Source organism: Balaenoptera acutorostrata, chromosome 21, assembly GCF_949987535.1.
Source record: "Balaenoptera acutorostrata chromosome 21, mBalAcu1.1, whole genome shotgun sequence".
NCBI lineage: Eukaryota > Metazoa > Chordata > Mammalia > Artiodactyla > Balaenopteridae > Balaenoptera > Balaenoptera acutorostrata.
In genome coordinates, this window is record NC_080084.1 from 33449028 (window position 1) to 33466165 (window position 17138).

At 42.9% G+C, this 17138-nt stretch overlaps 2 protein-coding genes across 2 annotated transcripts; both read right to left on the minus strand.

The window, feature by feature from the left end:
- Positions 1-1458: 1458 nt before the first annotated feature.
- Positions 1459-4049, minus strand: LOC103005062 (putative protein FAM90A26). The gene is made up of 4 exons (XM_057537223.1): positions 3930-4049; positions 3310-3509; positions 2766-2871; positions 1459-2166 (listed from the first exon to the last, which is right to left on the minus strand). The coding sequence occupies exons 1-4, from the start codon at positions 4047-4049 to the stop codon at positions 1459-1461; spliced, it is 1134 nt and encodes a 377-aa protein (XP_057393206.1).
- Positions 4050-12358: 8309 nt separating this feature from the next.
- LOC103013301 (zinc finger protein 596-like) lies at positions 12359-16829 on the minus strand. Its single transcript, XM_057537224.1, has 3 exons — positions 16818-16829; positions 15018-15164; positions 12359-12991 (listed from the first exon to the last, which is right to left on the minus strand). The coding sequence occupies exons 1-3, from the start codon at positions 16827-16829 to the stop codon at positions 12359-12361; spliced, it is 792 nt and encodes a 263-aa protein (XP_057393207.1).
- Between the last annotated feature and the right edge of the window lie 309 nt (positions 16830-17138).

The window sequence follows — 17138 nt, forward strand, 5'->3', positions numbered from 1 at the left end:
GACAGGATTGAGGTCATGAGATAAGGGAGTATAATGAATAGGGTCAGACCCAGGTCACAAAGAGAAAGGTCATTTCAGAAGTTCCAGCAGGTCTGGGCATGGCCCCGAGTGTACCAGCTCTGTTTTCCCCGTATTTGAACAACCTTGTGCCTTCAGCCAGCAGCTCGCTGTCCTTGAGGTGCAGGCTTCTACGGAATGAAGATGCTCTCCCCAAACAGTTGTTGTGTGGAGGTAGGAACTGGTTTGCTCTTCCCGGGAAGCCCTCTCTACACAGCTCGGTGCATTTTCTTGGACCTGCTCAGGTCTCTTTCTGTTAGAGAACAGAGGCAGCATGTGACGTAGGTGATTTCACTGCCACCACCTCCAGTGGTTCTCAAACCAGATGATATAATCATCTCCAGAGCAGCTACAATCCCAATGCCCGGGCCTCAAAACAGACAACATAAACTCATACCTTTTGAAGTAGGATTCAGGCTTATGCACCTCTTAAGATTCATCGACTGAGTCCGGTGTGGCCCGGTGTGAGAATAAGGCAGCCTACACGTTATCACATCGTCCATGCAGGGGATTGACACGGTGCATTGTTAATGTGCATATGTTGACCCGTGGACCTGGGAGGGCTGGAGATTCTGTATTTTTAATAAGCCTTAGGTCGTCCCAAGCTCCCCTTTCCCTTCAGTTACAAAATCCATCTTATTTTTTCTTTTTTGTTGTTGTTCTTTGGCCGAACGGCATGTGGGATCTTACTTCCCTGATCAGGGCTCGAACCCGCGCCCCCTGCATTGGAAGCAGGGACTCTTAACCACTGGTCTACCAGGGAAGTCTCCACAAAATCTATCTGAGTAAAAATAGACGTTAAGATGATCTTCAAGGCTTAGAGATAAAAACCACGTACAACGTGTCTTATACGGTAGAACTTTATTAAAATTGAAAGAAATTTTGAAAACAAAGCTTTATAGTAACATTCAATGAAACATAAGAAGCAGAGCCGTGGGAGTGTCCCCACCATGATTTACAGTGAAGGTCTCCACAGAGTCCACGAGTCTCATCTCAGGACAGGGCACTGCTGACCTTCTGCAAAGCACAGAGTTGGGCCCTTTAGCCAGGTTCCAAAAGTTCAGACGTTTGCACCAAATGCAGATTACTACCATAGCTTCCTATTTACACAATAGCTAAAAGTTACTCCTAGAATTTGCCTCAATTACTTAAAATAGATTCAGGCTGACAAACAACTTGACATTCCTGTGCGATAAGCACCATTTAACAGATGACTCTAGTTCCATCAGGAGAAAGTGCAGTGCGTGCACGTGTGTGTCCCTGGGGCTTGTCTGGGTTTCCACCGTCTTTTCGCCCCCCAGGGGTGGGGGTCGCTGCTTCTCCAGGAACAGCTGCTCCTTGTGACTCCCCCTCCTCAAGTCCACAGTCACCTCCAGGGCACCTGGGGCTGGAGGACAAGTCTTAGTTGCCATAGGCGTGTCCCTCCCAGTCGCCGTCTTCAGAGGAAGAAGACACCTGAAGGTCATCGTAGAGGACACTCCGGGGGCCAGGGGCCCAGTGCCCCTCAGGCTCCTTGCCAGTGGGAGGGCTCTGAGCAGGAGGGGCTGACTGCTCAGGACCAGGCAAGGCGGGAGGCGCCACGTACCTGCAGCTCCACCAGCCTTCGTCTACTCTCACGAAGAGCATCCTGAGAGGCTGGCCGGGAACGTGGCTGGTGGGTGGAGGGTGGTCTCTGGCGCAGGCTTGGACACTATTGGGGCGAGATCTGTCCAGTGGAGGTTGGAGGACAAGGCTTTGCCCCTGGGCAGGTGTCTTCCTGCTGACTTGGGGGGTCACTATGGGTCCATGTCCAGTTGTACTGGGTGGAGGAGGGAGATTCTGGAAAGCCCCCATATCTGCTGTCAGAGTGCTCTTCTGGGGAGTCTGGATGGGGCTGAGTCTAGGTTTCTTTGGGGGGTTCAGACATGTCTGGGTGGGGATCTGGGCAGATCTCTTGCCTGGGGCCTTGATGCTGCTTTTGGAGTCCTGGACCAAACTTCTGCTGATGAGAGACACTGCAGGGTGGGTGGATTTCCCTTCATCTTTCCTGACAGGTGACCTACTTGGGAGATCTGGATCCTGGAGGGGTTTCCTCTTGAATGCCTGGATGAGCATGGGCATGTTTGGATGCTGTAGGAGAAGAACATACAGAAAGGCCAGACGTGAGAATCTTCTCTCCATCCAGAAAAAATTAAAATTAACCAAAACCCATCTCATAGGAATTAATTGTATGTGATGAGATACTCAACCTCAGTGGTGCTCATGAAAAAGAAAGTTACGATATCACCTTGAGACATTTATACATCAAATAGGCACATAGAAAGAGTTTAACAATGTCTCCTGTTAAGTAAGTGGAAACAAGCTTTTTGTATACCCCCTTCCGAGGACTGCACACAACTTGGTGTTTTGCAGGCACTTTGATGGCAAAATAAGTTCTGATGGCCAGTTTTGGAGGATGAACCACAATTTACAGATTTGTGTTCGGACTTAAAGGATTCTGCTTATGGAATGCGGCTGATACAATCACTTCCATTTACCAAACAGCATATTCTTGCCAGCCATGCAAGTAAGAATGCAAAATCAAAGAAACCGAGGAAAATGGCATCTGAAAAGTATTCTAAATGATCCCATTGGTTGGAAAAGAACGTGACCCGCTCCCTCCCACAGAAGGGGACTGAGGCCAGTTGGGTTACCCCAGAAGGAGAAAGCGTGGGAACCGGGAGACTGACCCTCAGGTAGTGGCAGGACTCTGTCCCCTCCTTCCAGTACCGCTGCCGCCACCCTTGGGGTTTCCTGGGAAATCTCTGAAGCAGCTTCCTCTGCTGCTCTTCTTTCCTGCAAAACAAACCACGTTAAGGGGCAGAAACCCAATTTCCTTGTCACAATTGGGACCAACGGTGCTGTGGCCCAGACCCTTTCCAAGTCCTGGGGTGACACTGGACCTGAATCCCTGTGCTTGGTGCAGACTCCTACCCCGCTCATATCCTTCCCCCAACTCCAGGGTTCCCTCCTGGGTTTCCCAGGAAGTTCTGTCTATTTGTCCCTATGGCTTTGGGGCCTGTCAGGTGCAAAACTGCATGTGTTCTCCACACCCCTCAGTGACTTCAAGGCATATTATGAGCTCCTGAGTGTGACCCCCTCAGGACATGGCTCCTGTTTCCCCATTTTCCCTGTCATGTCTAGAGATGGCTCAGCACCCAGTGTAGAGAAGGAGAGGAACCGTCTCCAGCGATTTCAGCCCAAAGCTTGGGTACCACCCACCCCACTGCTCACCTTTGCCTTTCACTCTTCTCTCTCTCAGCCGTGTTAGGGGTCCCGGGGGTCTGCAGGTCCTGCAGCTTCCGTGGTTCCAGGTTCTCCTTGCCGAGTTTGGAGCCCAAGGGCTGGGGGGCCAGGGCCCCATGCCAGCGCTTCATGGGGCACCTGAGGCTACTCGCTTTGTGTCCAAAGGCTCCGCAGTCCCTACACTTCACCTGTGGGTGGAGGAGAACAAGGTCAGTGAGTCAGCAGAACTCACAGGCGCATGTCCAAAGTGAACACAAGGACAGATTGAGGGGGATGACACTGGTTCTGGAGAAAGGACAGAAGCACACGGCCCCTTGGGTGCCAGGATATTTGTGATACTGTGGTGCTTCCCAAAGCCTTTGCCAGGCAGCACCAAAGGAGGAAGGGCTGGTGCTCCAAGTGTGCACAGCAAGACCCCAATTGAAGGATTTGGAGAAAAGCAGGCCAGACATCACACTAAGGAGGGTCCAGCCCCATCTCTGAACGGCCTGGTCTCCCTGGGGATGAGGTCCCAAGGCAGCTGTCTTTGGATGGGGCTGGACAAGGGAGTTATGGACCCAGGTATTCCAGGCCCAGACCCTGTTTCCGGAGTCCATGCCTCCACTTACCCTGGGGTCTTCGTCCTTTGGCGGGGGAGCCACCTGTCTTCCTGCACCCGGGTTTTGCTTCCTCACTTGCTGGGCTTGAGAGAGTTTGCAGGGACCCAGCTGTCTGTAACGACCGGCCATGTTCCCCACCTCCTCGGTGCTTCTCGCCAATCTTAATTTTTGGATTTCCTCTGTAAAAAGAAAGAGAAAACCGTCATATTCATACAAGTCACCCCTGCCCCCTCTACACAAATGGGGTCATGAAACCTCACGACCACTAAGGAAATCCAGGTTTCTGATACTTTGACTTCTCTGCCCAGACATTTCTCCGTTCTCTCCAGATACCTACCCACAGATGAGGGCCCTGACTTGGTTAGAAGTTTTAGGCAGACTGTGAATTTGGATTTGCATCCTTGAGACTGAAGTTAGAGACTTTGGTTACATGTATCACAGTCTAAGAGATAAGAGTGAGAAAAGATTTCCCCACACGTACAGAAATACTTATGCTATGGAAAGGCCACATTTAATATTGACGCCCAGGCATTTGAAAATCAAACATAAGTTTGATAACTCCTTGAGAACTGGGCTCTCGCATCTGACATCAGAGAAGGCAATTCTCAAATACAAATTCACGTAACACAATAATTTTCTCCTCTGCTAGCTTAGACGGGGCACAATGCAGGGTCTGAACTGTTTTCTGAATCCTTCACCCTCAGTGTCTCACTTTTACTTAGTTAATAAAATGTGAAATACATGTTTCAACTGAGGATGAATGAATAATTTTTTAGGCTTTCAATGCCTACAGACAATCCCACCAAGTTTTCATAACTGCTCATCCAGTGCCCCACATCAGTCAGAATGCTAGGATGCTAAATTCCTTAGAATTTGAATCTTCACGTAATAAGAGCATTCAGAAGGATATATTTTTTCAGCCTCCGTTCTCAAAACTGCTACTGAAGTTAAATGATCTAGATCATTATCTGGCACCATACTTAAAACTCAACTGAAAATTGATGAAAGATTTGAAGATAAGACCTGAAATTGTAAACCTCCTAGAAGAAAACAAAAGATATATGCTCCTTGACATAGTTCCCAATCAATGGAAAAAGGGATAAGGAAACAAGAGTATGTATATTCTATGGAAATCTTTTCAGCCATAAAAAAAAGTTGAAATCTTGTCATTTTCCAGAATATGGATAGAAGTTATTGTTATGATGCTAAAGAAGAAAGTCAGAGACCGAAGGTGAATACCAAAGGACTTCACTCTTGCGTAGAATAGTAAGAACAAACAAAAAGGAAAGAAACCAACAAATCGGTGAACAAACCAAATGACAAAAACAAACATATAGATTCACAGAACAGAGTAGTGGATACCAGGGAGGAAACGTCAAGGGCCAAGGCACAATGGTAAAGGTGGTCAAATGTGTAGTGACAGTGGGAGAGGAAAATTTTGGTGGTGAGCCTGTGTTAAGGTTTACAAAATTTGAAATGTAATACTGTACAAACGAAACATCTAATATTGACACCCACTGTTAACGCAATTTAAAAAATAAAATTATAAAAATAAAGACACCTTGGGACTTCCCTGGTGGCGTAGTGGTTAAGAACCCACCTGCCAGTGCAGGGGACATGGGTTCGAGCCCTGGTCTGGGAAGATCCCACATGCTGCGGAGCAAGTAAGCCTGTGAGCCACAACTACTGAGACTGTGCTCTAGAGCCCATGAGCCACAACTACTGAAGCCCATGTGCCACAACTACTGAAGCCCGTGAACCTAGAGCTGGTGCTCTGCAACAAGAGAAGCCACCGCAATGAGAAGCTCGCGCACCGCAATGAAGAGTATCCCCCACTCGCCACAGCTAGAGAAAAGCCCGCACGCAGCAACAAAGACCCAACACAGCCAAAAATAAATTAAAAAAAAAAAAAAAAAAAGACACCTTACCCTATTGCCAGGCCAAATCATTACATATCTTCACTATGGACTTCTTGTTCTGAGGGATATGCTGAACACAAATTTAAAGCAAACTATCCTAAAGTCCAGCTGTGCTCCTCCTCTCTGTCAGGAGAGTATCAGGGAGGTGGGTGGAGGAATGCAACTTTGAAGGGGGCTGAGGACGGGTCAAGGGGGAGCTTCCTTTCCTAGCTGACCTGATACTGCTCCAAGGTCACATGACCTTGTTAAGGGTTGCTTAACCAATCAACGTCATCTGTCACCTTTGGTCTAACCACGTCTGAAGACATGTTAAGAGAAAGAAATAATTCGTGATTTCACTCACGTGTGGAACACAAAAAACTAACAAACAAAAAGAAAATAAGTAAAAACAACTTTAAGGAAGAAAAAAATTGACACGATAACAAATACAAAGATACACAGACCCGAGTAGTGGAAATCAGAGGAGAAGCCACGGGCAGAGGCAAAATGGGCAAAATGGGGCAGCTAGATGGTGACAGAGGAAAACTGCATTTTTGGTGCTGAGAAGGTGTATGGTACACAGAAACTGAAATGCGTTGCTGTGCACATAAAACTTACTAATATTATAATGGAATGATACCTAAGTTAAAAAATTTTTTTAATTAAATTAAAAAGAAGTTAAAGAATCGATACTCAACCGCCTAAAGCCACATCACTACGTAATTTTATTCTTGTCCTGTTTCCTTGAGGAACTAGCTGAACACCAAATTTAAATCACACAACATGAAACTCAGCTGGATACCTCTCCTCTGTCAGTAGATGCTCAGAATGGTGGGTGCTGGACACTCTCTACCTGAGGAGATGCAGCTTTGTGGGTGGCTGAGGAAGGAATTTCCCTTTCCTGCTGACTTTATACTCCTCTAAGGTCACATGACCTTGATGAGGTGTTTTTTTTTTTTTTAACCAATCAACATTATATATCACCTTGTATTTATCAATGTCTTGAAGACACATTTAGAAAAGAGAAATATCTTATGAATTCACTTATATGTGGAACACTAAACACAAATACAAAAAGCAAATAAGTAAAAAAAGATTAAAGAGGAAAACAAATGACACAAAAACAAACACATATATTCACAGAACAGAGCAATGGATATCAGAGGATACGTTCAGGGGGGTGGCCAATGAGTAAAATGGGTCCACAGGATGGTAACAAAAAAACTTAAGTTTTTGGTGCTAAGCAATTTAATGGTATACTGGGTTGAAATATATTTTTGTGCACATAAAACTTATCTAACATTTTGACCGAATGATACCCTACAAAAATAATTAAATTAAAAGATTAAAGCATCTGCACCCCATTGCTTAAACCACATCAGTACATATTTTGTCTACTGTCGGATTTCTCTGACAGACAAGCTGAATACCAAATTTAAATCAAACAACCTGAATCTCAGCTGTGTACCTCTTATCTGTCAGTAGATGCTCAGAATGGTGGGTGCTGGATACTCTGTGCACCTTTGAAGGGGGCTGAGGACAGGTCAGTGGGGGAACTTCACTTTCACTCTGCCTTTGAGTCTGCTCCCAGGTCACATGACCTTGATGAGGTTTTTTTCTTAACCAATCCAGGTTACGTATCACCTTTACTCTAATAATGTCTTGAAGACACATTTAGAAAGGACAAATACCTTACGACTTCACTCATATGTGGAACACTGTATACAAACAAAAAGCAAATAAGTAAAAAAATTAAAGAAGAAAGTAAATGACACAAACACATATTCACACAACAGGGTAGTGGATATCAGAGGGTAGCAGCAGGGGGATGGCCAATGAGTAAAATGGGTCCACAGGATGGCAAAAGAAAAAACCTAAGTTTTTGGTGCTGATCAGTTTTATGGCATACTGGAGTTGAAATATATTTTTATACATATAAAACATGTAATATTATAACCCAATGATACCATAGAAAAATAATTACATTAAAAATTAAATCATCCATGACTCATTGCCTATAGCCACATCTATACATATTTTGTCTAGAGTTCTGTTTCTCTAGGGGATATGTTGAACACCAAATAAAATCAAACAACCTGAAATCCAGCCTGGTACAGGAGTTGAAATATATTGTCATACACATAAAACTTATCTAATATTATAACCAAAAAATACCTCATTAAAAGAGTCTACTGAACAGTAAATTGAAAAGAAATTAAAGAATCTATATCCTTTGCCCATAGCCACATCATTATCTTTACCACTGCCCTGTTACCTGAGGAACAAGATGAACACCAAATATACAGCAAATCAACCTGAAATCCAGCTGGGTACTTCCTGTTGGTAGATCATCAGAAATATGTGTGCTGGACAAACTCCACTGGACACAGTGTGGGTTCCAAGGTGCCTGAGGAAGGGTCCATGGGAGAAGGGTCCTTTTCTTGCTTACTGTTATACTACTCCAGGTCACGTGACCCTGTTAAGACATTTGTAGCCAAGGAAAGATATCAATCCCCTTTTTTCTTACCCTGTCTCTAAGGAAGGTTTATACATTGTGATTTATTGTTATCATGCATTTTAAAACTAGAGGGACACCTGTACATACTTTTAAGAAAAATTATGATCTGAAAGAAAATTAAACATTTTTGCATATGCTTATTTTTTCTGAGAATCACAATTTTTACTGTGGTAAAACATGCATGACATAAAATTTACTATTTAATCACAATGAGGTGTCAAGTCCTATGGCATCCAGTACGCTCATGTTATCCTGCAGCCATCAACACCATCCATGTCCTGATAAAAAATAGATAGGAAAAAGAAAGGTAACATTTCCCCACATGGAACAAATAATTATGTGATGAGAAAGCTGCGTTTAATATTGTGGTACATGCATTTGAAAATCAAAGGAAGCTATGCTTACTTCTTGAAAATTCGACTTTCCCATCGGACATCAGAGCAGGCCATTTTCAAGTACATATTCACTTAGGAGAAACATTTTCTCCTCTATTAAACTAGAAGCTTCACAGCTGAGCTTTAAATCTTTTCTCTTCAGTGTTTCTTTTTTATCTAGTTTCTGTTAATGAAAGACAAAGAGGTTTCAGCTAAGAATGAACAGATCCATTATTTAGGCTTTCAGTGCCTATAGAAAATCCCACCTTGTTTTGATAACTGCTGTTTCAGTTCCCCACATAAATCAGAATGCTAATTTACATGCCCTCTGAATTTTCATCTTCTTGTAATAAATAGTGTGAAGAACGATGTATTGTATCAGTTTCTGTTTTCAGAATTACCCTTAAAAATAAAGAATCAAGATCATGAACTCACGCCATACACAAACCTGAACTCAAAACGCATGAATACTTGAATAAAAGACCTGAAACTGTAAAAATGCTAGAAGAAAACAGCGACAGTACACTCCTTGAGATAGGTGGTCATCAATGGAAAAGCAGGTAAAGAAGAGGTAGTAGGTATTTAATGGAACACTATTCAGTCATAAAACAGATGAAATTTGCCATTTTCCACAACATGGTGGGACCTGGAGGGTATCATGCTAACAACATAAGACAGGCAGAAAAAAAAAAAAAAAAAGACAGGCAGAAAAGACAAACACGTTATGACTTTACCCATATGTGGAATACAAAAAAATTACAAGAAAAAATAAAGAAAGAAAAAAATTAATGATGAAACCAAAGGGCACCAAAACAAACACATAGATGCACAAGACAGAATACTGGAAACCAGAGGGGAAGTGGCAGGCGGAAGGCCCAATGGGTAAAATGGGTCCACAGGATGGTAACAGACGGAAACCAAGTTTTTGGTCCTGAGCAGGTGCGTGGTGTACAGGAGTTGAAATATATTGTTTTGTTTTGTTTTTAACAATTTATGTTTTTTTAAAATATCTTTATTGGAGTATAATTGCTTTACAATGGTGTGTCAGTTTCTGCTTTATAGAAATATACTGTTGTAAACATAAAACTTATCTAATATTATAACTGAATGATACCTCAGTAAAAAAAAGAAAAACAATAGAAATGTAAATTTTAAAAAATTAAAGAATCTTTACCCCATTGCCTAAAGCCATATCACTACATATTTTGACCACTGTCCTATTTCTTTGGGGGATTAACTGAACACCAAATTTACTTCAAACCAACCTGAAATCCAGCCGTGCTCCTCCTGTCAGTAGAATCTCAGAAAAGTGGGTGCTGGACAAACCCCACTGGACGAGATGCAGCTTCCAAGGTGGCTGAGGAAGGGTCCATTGGGAAAGTTTTCTTTCTGAGCTGACTTTTATGCTGTTTCAAGCTCACAGGACCTTGTTAAGCCTTTCATACCCAAGGAAAGAAATCTGTCACAATAGATAGACAATAGAATTGGTTGCTCATCCTCCTCACACAAGATTGTTTTCCACCCTGACTGTTCCCCAGAATCCCTTGTGGAGATTTGAAAAGTAATGATGGATCAGTATCATCTTTGTATGTGTTCCTCTAAGGGGACTCACGCCTGTAGTTTGGGAATTGTGCTACTTTGTGCTACAAGAACACAAGTTATCCCAGGAGATATCCTGGAAGAATTTCCCTTGAGATTTATGTTCAATATTGATGTGTGCCAAAGGATAACATTCCAAGTCCTGCACAAAATGGGGAGATCTGCTTTGTGAGAACATTCATTTTTTCTTCTGGAACAGTACATTGCACAAATTATCTTAAAAACTGGCTTGCGTGATGGCTGATAGTTTCAGGCATTTTTTAATCCTGGAGGTTTATTCCGTGAGCTTATGCGGGGTTAACGGGGCTGGGTTCCTCTTTAGTGAGACTGCTGGATGCATAATTCAGGAATCAGCTGAATAAGATAGAGAGTATGATCGTGGAAGGAACTCTTCATCCACGTAGCTCAATTCAGAGGTTTGGGGACAAAATAACAAAGAGATTTCTGAGGTCTGGGAGGGCAGACATGCCTGTCTCTCTAGCCCCAGGTGGTTTCCATCTGCAGACATAGGTTGAGGGGCCTCAAAAAGTGTAGGACTAGATAGATGTCTTTGAGACTTCCCCATGACCTTGCCTGACCAGGGTCGTGACATTCTGGGAAACATGACCAGTGGAGCTGAAGGTCAGAGCTATGTCACCACCAGGGCCTGAAAGGGTAGATGGGGTTGAGGGACGTTGGAATAAGTGGAGCTGAGTTGTGTGGAAAGAGCTGTTGAGAAAGGGGACACTCAGAGTGGGGCTGAGTCTCTGCCCACTTTCCAAGGGTGCAGACCTGAATCCCTGTGTTTACAGGGGCACAAAGAAAACCAGACACCAACACTTGGCTCCTTTAGCCACAGACTTTATTGTTTGAATATTTGCAACTATTATTCTATACACAAATCTTAATTTGTTCCAAACTCTACATTCTATATTGCTAGATCACTTCACTCTCCATTTTATGCCACATTTTCATGAAGAGGTATTTCTGCAAATCACAATTTGCCTGAATGTGTGTTAAAGGATTCTTTTAGAGGCTCCCCCTCCCACACAGAGGGTCAGTTTTTTCTGATATGAAATCTAGCTGTAGCTCCACTTTGATTTTTAGGATAGCTGAATCCTCAGTGCAAGAATTTAATGTTGACTGAGAAATAAGTGATCACTGAAGACTTCCCTTCCTTCACGACACTGACGGTGTGTTGTATAGTCTGAGCACACGTGTTCCAGAGAGGTTGCTCTATGAAGAAAGAATTTCTCACGACTTTACATTGATTCACTTCTCCAGGATGAATTATTTATAAGTATGCTTTGGTGTTGCTCAACATACTTGGGTATTTCTCGAGAGTTTACATCTTTGTTCTTGTTTTAGTGTTTATTTTTTGGAGGAGTTTCTTGTGCGCATCAAGCCTGGTGATCAGCTGAATGTTTGTTAACAGTGATTACAGTCTTAGTGGTTCTCCACCTGGAGTTGGCTCATGTTGAACAATAATTATCAAAAAAGAACTAGGGGCTGGTTATCCTCTGCTCAAGTCTCTAGGGCAGGGGTCCCCAACACCTGGTCCACTGCCTGTCAGGTACCCGGCCGCACAGCAGGAGGTGAGTGGCAGGAGAGCGAGCCAAGCTTCATCTGCTGCCCTCCATCACTCGCATTACCACCTGAGCCATCCCCCATGCCACCCCACACCCCCCCTGCCCATGGAAAAATTGTCTTCCACGAAACCAGTCCCGGGTGCCAAAAATGTTGGGGACCACTGCTCTAGGGTCTTTAGAGTGAGGAGCTGTTGCTGAAAACACCCATATTGTATTTATAGAGTGAGTTCTGCTAAATTACCTAAAATTAGGCCAATGATTAAAGGCTTTGCCACAGAGACAGGGCACATATGGATCCACATCCACAGGTGATACCTGTCTGGACTGAGGAGTGTGATGCCTGAATGAGTGTCCATATTGATTACAGACAGAGTTTCTTTAGTGGGTGTGAACCTTGGTGTGGTTAAATGCTAAAGCTATGGCTGGTGTTCCATCCACATTCCTTACATGTATGATGCCATATCATCTCAGGACAGAACGTCTACTGAGGGCCCTCCTGACTTTCTCTCCAGTGCTGGGTTCCCTCATGTCGTCTCAGGGAAGAGCCACGACTGAAGCATTTCCCACACCACTGACATTCATAGGGCCTCTCTCCTGTGTGGGTTCTCTCATGGTGTCTCAGGTTTGCATGCTGACTGAAGGCATTCCCACATCGCTGACATTCATAGGGTTTCTCTCCTGTGTGGGTCCTTTTGTGCCGAGTCAGTTCAGAAATTTGATTGAAGGCCTTCCCACACAGAAGACATACGTGTGGTTTCTCGCCAGTGTGGGTTTTCTTGTGCGTGCGAAGTCCAGAACTTTGACTAAAGGTTTTCCCACACAGATGACATTCATAAGGCTTCTCTCTGGGATGGATTTTCTCATGTTTTCTAAGGTAAGAGATTTGACTGAAAGTTTTCTTACATAGACAGCATTTATATGGCTTCTCTCCTGTGTGAGTTTTCTCATGTCGTTTCACGTGGGAACTTTGATTGAAGACTTTCCCACACACATGACATTTATATGGTTTCTCTCCAGTGTGAATCATCTTGTGTTGTCTGAGCCTAAAGCAAGTACTAAAGGCTTTCCCACATAGAGGACATTCGTAGGATTTAGCTCTAGTCTGGATGTGATCCTGTCCGTCAAGGAATGACCCTTGACTAAGTGATTTTTCACGCTGTTTGCTGACAGTACTTTTCCTTCTTAAGGGAATTGGTGAATGTTGAGGTGAAGATCTAGGAGTAAATTCATCACTCAAATCAGTCCATCCAACAGGATCCCCTTGTGTGTGAGAAACCTGCTTTGGGAAGGAGATATGAGGCTGTTACTGGTTCGCTCACGTCTATGCAGACACTCATTCCTCTACATTTACACCCTAGAGCATCAGTCAGTTGTAGTCTCCTGTTAAAATGTTTCCAGTGTCAGTTGCATACACATGTTGTGTTACTCCCTTGCAGGCACAAACAGTTCTCTTTTATAGTTTCCCAACCCAGATATCAGATTAATTTTGAAGACTTCAGTCTGCTGTAAAGACTAGGATATGAGCAATGTTTGTGAAACTGCCTTTTTTTCTTAGGTCTCATGTTGTCGTTTTGAGCTCATATTAATTTCTTAACTGAGTTCAGCCTATCCAAAAATATTCCCAGAAAGAGGTCAATCTCCACTTAATTACATACCAGCAATTGTGCTCAATTGCCAACTTATCTCACTGCCAGGTCCTTCATTTGGATGACTGTTGTTCTACCCATGAAACTTACCATTGGCATGGTGGCAGATATGTGCTTCCTGTAGACATTTTGCGTGAATATCATTTCTTGTCTAAGTGGACTTTCACCGTCTAAAGAAATGGAAAAAATATAGATTTTAGAATGAAATTAGGGAAATAAAAATGTAAACAAACACCAAGGTCCATGTGAGTATCTTTCAAAAGTTGGCACTTAGTTGGAGAAACAATGTATAATAAAGAAATACTCAAGGTAGTAGAAATACTTTAAAAGTCATTGTCTATTAGAAAAAAACAGGATTAAAATATTAAAATGTAATGTGGTGGAGAGACATTGGGTCAGCAAATGATGGAAAACACATTAAATGGGAAGATCAGGACAAGAATCACTATGTGAAAGTTTAACTGCAGTAAGTGCACAAGCACCCTTTTCCCTAAAGAATAGAAAATGGCAGGAAGTAATATGAATTTTCATTGCTAGATGCAAAGAATGATAACAACATGAAGAATTTCAGCCCAATGTCTTCACCTCCAGTTTAGAATATATCGCTCACTTCATAAAACTTTCATTTGGTGTTTCCAAGGACTTAACACACTGACTGAAACTTTCTTGCAGTGAAGCACAGGCCCCTGATTCTTACCTGGACTCTGGCCTTGGAGGCATCCTGTTGCTTCACTCCACAGCTCTTTTCCTTGTTTGAGCTGGGAAATCACATCTGATTTGCTGATCTGATACTCTGTTTGATTTGAAAAAGAAAAAAAAGTGTTGGATTTTGAGTCTGGGCTAATTACCCTTTGCTGTGCTCAAGTTCAGGGTAAGGGAAAGAGGAAAATAAAGAGGTAACTGAAGGTCAGTGCAGGCAACAACATCTTCAACAGACAAAACAGTGAAGGTCCTTCAGCAGACCAGGAGGAAATCCAGAGCAGCAGCAAACACAGTGAGGCCCTCTAGTGGCTGATGCCTGTGCACAAGTTCAAAGAGAGATTACAGAATCCTCAGTGTTTTTCAAATGGAAAAGATTAAAAGACTCTACAGTGGGCTGAATATTACTTTCACACAGGAGCCAGTGAGGATATACCTTACAGGAATCATCAAAATTATATCATATACACGACTCTGGTCTCAAGCCTTCATGGAATGACTAGAACAGAAGAATCATTTTTAAAATATTTGATCCATTTACTTATGCATTAAAATATCCATTGAATCCCCAGTTCTGTTCTGAGTGTAAACACTGAGTAGCAACACCGATATGAAATGTGGCCAAGATTACCTTCCAGCGTAGTAATGAAAAGTGCCGTGAAAAGAAACGTCTTCCTTTTAAGTAATTATGAGGACTATCAAAGAATCAGGAAGGACTTGGAGTGGGACACAGGGAAGCTGATCTAAATGCTTGTTCAGTGAGTGAATGAATGGATTGGATACAGGTGCACGTACATCCGTGTTGACAAACTCACCTATGGAGACCAGGTGGGTGATATTTTCCAGCATCACGTTTCTGAACAGGGTTTTCTGGGATGTGTCCAGCAGGGCCCACTCTTCCTGGGTGAAGTTGATCACTACATCTTCAAACGTCACTGATTCCTAAAACATCAGGGATGTTCTGGTTTAGACAGAGCAGTCCCTACCACTGTCCAGAGTGGGCGGGTTGAGATGAGGAGGTGATGGGGTCTGGGTGGATAAAGGATCACGCTCTGTGTGGGGTTCTCCTCGGTTCTCTGTCAGTGCTGAGCTGGTGTCTGCCTTTCAGGTACATTCACGGACACCTACACACTCTGACATCATGAAGCTTTATTTTACAGAAATATCACTTGAAGTGTGTTATAATACGACATGAACATTTTTTAATAACCTGGAAATTAGGACTTCCAGACAGTTGATAGTAAAATATTCACTTGCAAATTCATAACTCAATTTCTGTTCCCTAATAATTTCAAGGAACTCTACAGATTCATGACAAGACAAACAATAACCATGATGGGCTACTTTGAAAACATGACTTTTGTTTTAAGTTATTTCCCTAGAGGAACCTTTCATTCCCCAAATATGAACTGCTTTAATAACTTGTTATGAGCTTCAAAACATCCAATGTATTTTTTTAAGTGGTTCCTGTCTAGCAAACCTACAAGAAATACATTATTCTACCAACTAAGACCCATGAAGGAATGCCTAGCATTCCTCAGAAGTGAGCAAGGTTCATACAGAACTTGGTACCAGGAGGTGTTTCCTCTTAACGCTACAGGACACAGGTGTTCATAACAAGCTCTGAGGTCAGATGGTTCAGCAGCATAAGCCGGGGAATCAGGTGGTTGGAGTGAAGGACAGACCTAGCCTGACCATCGCTGTGACGGGAGGACTCCCACTCCCTACATTCTCAGGGACCTAGACCTTAGTTATCACAGTTTCTCTTGTAATCTAATCTTGTCTCCATGCTGAGGGATGAAAGAAGCCTAGTTATTGGTTTTGTTTTCTCCAGTTTTTAAAAAAATCTATAAAAGAACCTAATTTTATTCTACCTACTCTAGTCTTTCTCCTTTCTTTTTATAACAATTAAGAAAATGCTCCTCCCTATATATTCCTTCCACTTATCAAATATGAATAAAAGGTTAATTACTAACAGGTATGTAAAATGTGTGATTTGGGGAAAGAATGCTAATGATAGTTTGGTGACTTTTTCAGAAATCTTCGGTAGTGCATATATACTGAATAATTGTGAGAGGTTTCAAATGGAGAAAAAGTAAAATGATTCCCCTTTAGTTCTAAACCTGTGTTCTGCTCTTGTCAACACTGAACAGCCTCACACCAGGTGGTGTAACACTGGATTCGTTACATCACAGGCTGTAACCTCTGAGTCTCCAGGGACTGGAAGGTCTGCTCCTTCCTCAGCTCTGCTACCTGCCGTCACCAACTCCTAAGCCCAGCACATCCAAAAACGGTCAACAAGTTAATCTTTGCCAATCAGGACAAGGGTTGAACAAGTTAAAAGAAGTTTTCTTATCTCTTCTGTAAATACATATGATTAGTGCCGGCTCTCATAAGTTTAATTAAAGAATGAGATTAGTTTCTGATTAGTCCTGACCCATGATAACTATCCCAGAGTCCTAGAGCAAAGTAATTTGAGCTCAGATGACTGAACACTGCCTGAGTAAACTTAGAACATATAAGTCAGTTTGAAAAACTCATCCATCTAATGGCACTCAGGGTGTAGCTTCAGGAGAAGGAGGCGTTGCTACTCACCAGAGGCTCCATCGTCAACAACTCAGTCGCCAGGAGTCTTTCTCGGGATTTCACTCACAGCCAATCTGAGCACTGAGCAGGCAAATCTGAGGATGGAGAAAAAGCCATGAGACTACAGTCCTGTGCAGAACTTCCAGACCCACCTGAAATGGAGCCCCAAACTGTCACCTGGGTGTGACCCCCAGCCCCTCAAACCAAAATAATTGATGCACTCTAAGAATCTTCTCTGCAGGGTAACATGTTAGAAGGCTACAGTCGTGGATGCTAATAAAGAAGGTCAAACTACAGACCTCTTACAAATAAGCCATGATAAGCCTTGAG

Excerpts from the sequence above, each read along its gene's own strand:
- LOC103013301 (XM_057537224.1), bottom strand. Across the intron at positions 12,992-15,017 it reads GTGAGTTTGTCAACACGGAT|GATCACATCCAGACTAGAGC; the intron begins GTACGTGCACCT and ends CTTGACGGACAG.
- LOC103005062 (XM_057537223.1), bottom strand. The coding sequence starts at position 4,049 with ATGGCCGGTCGTTACAGACAGCTGGGTCCCTGCAAACTCTCTCAAGCC. Across the intron at positions 2,872-3,309 it reads GAGAAGAGTGAAAGGCAAAG|GAAAGAAGAGCAGCAGAGGA; the intron begins GTGAGCAGTGGG and ends TTTGTTTTGCAG. Across the intron at positions 2,167-2,765 it reads AGTCCTGCCACTACCTGAGG|CATCCAAACATGCCCATGCT; the intron begins GTCAGTCTCCCG and ends CTTCTCCTACAG.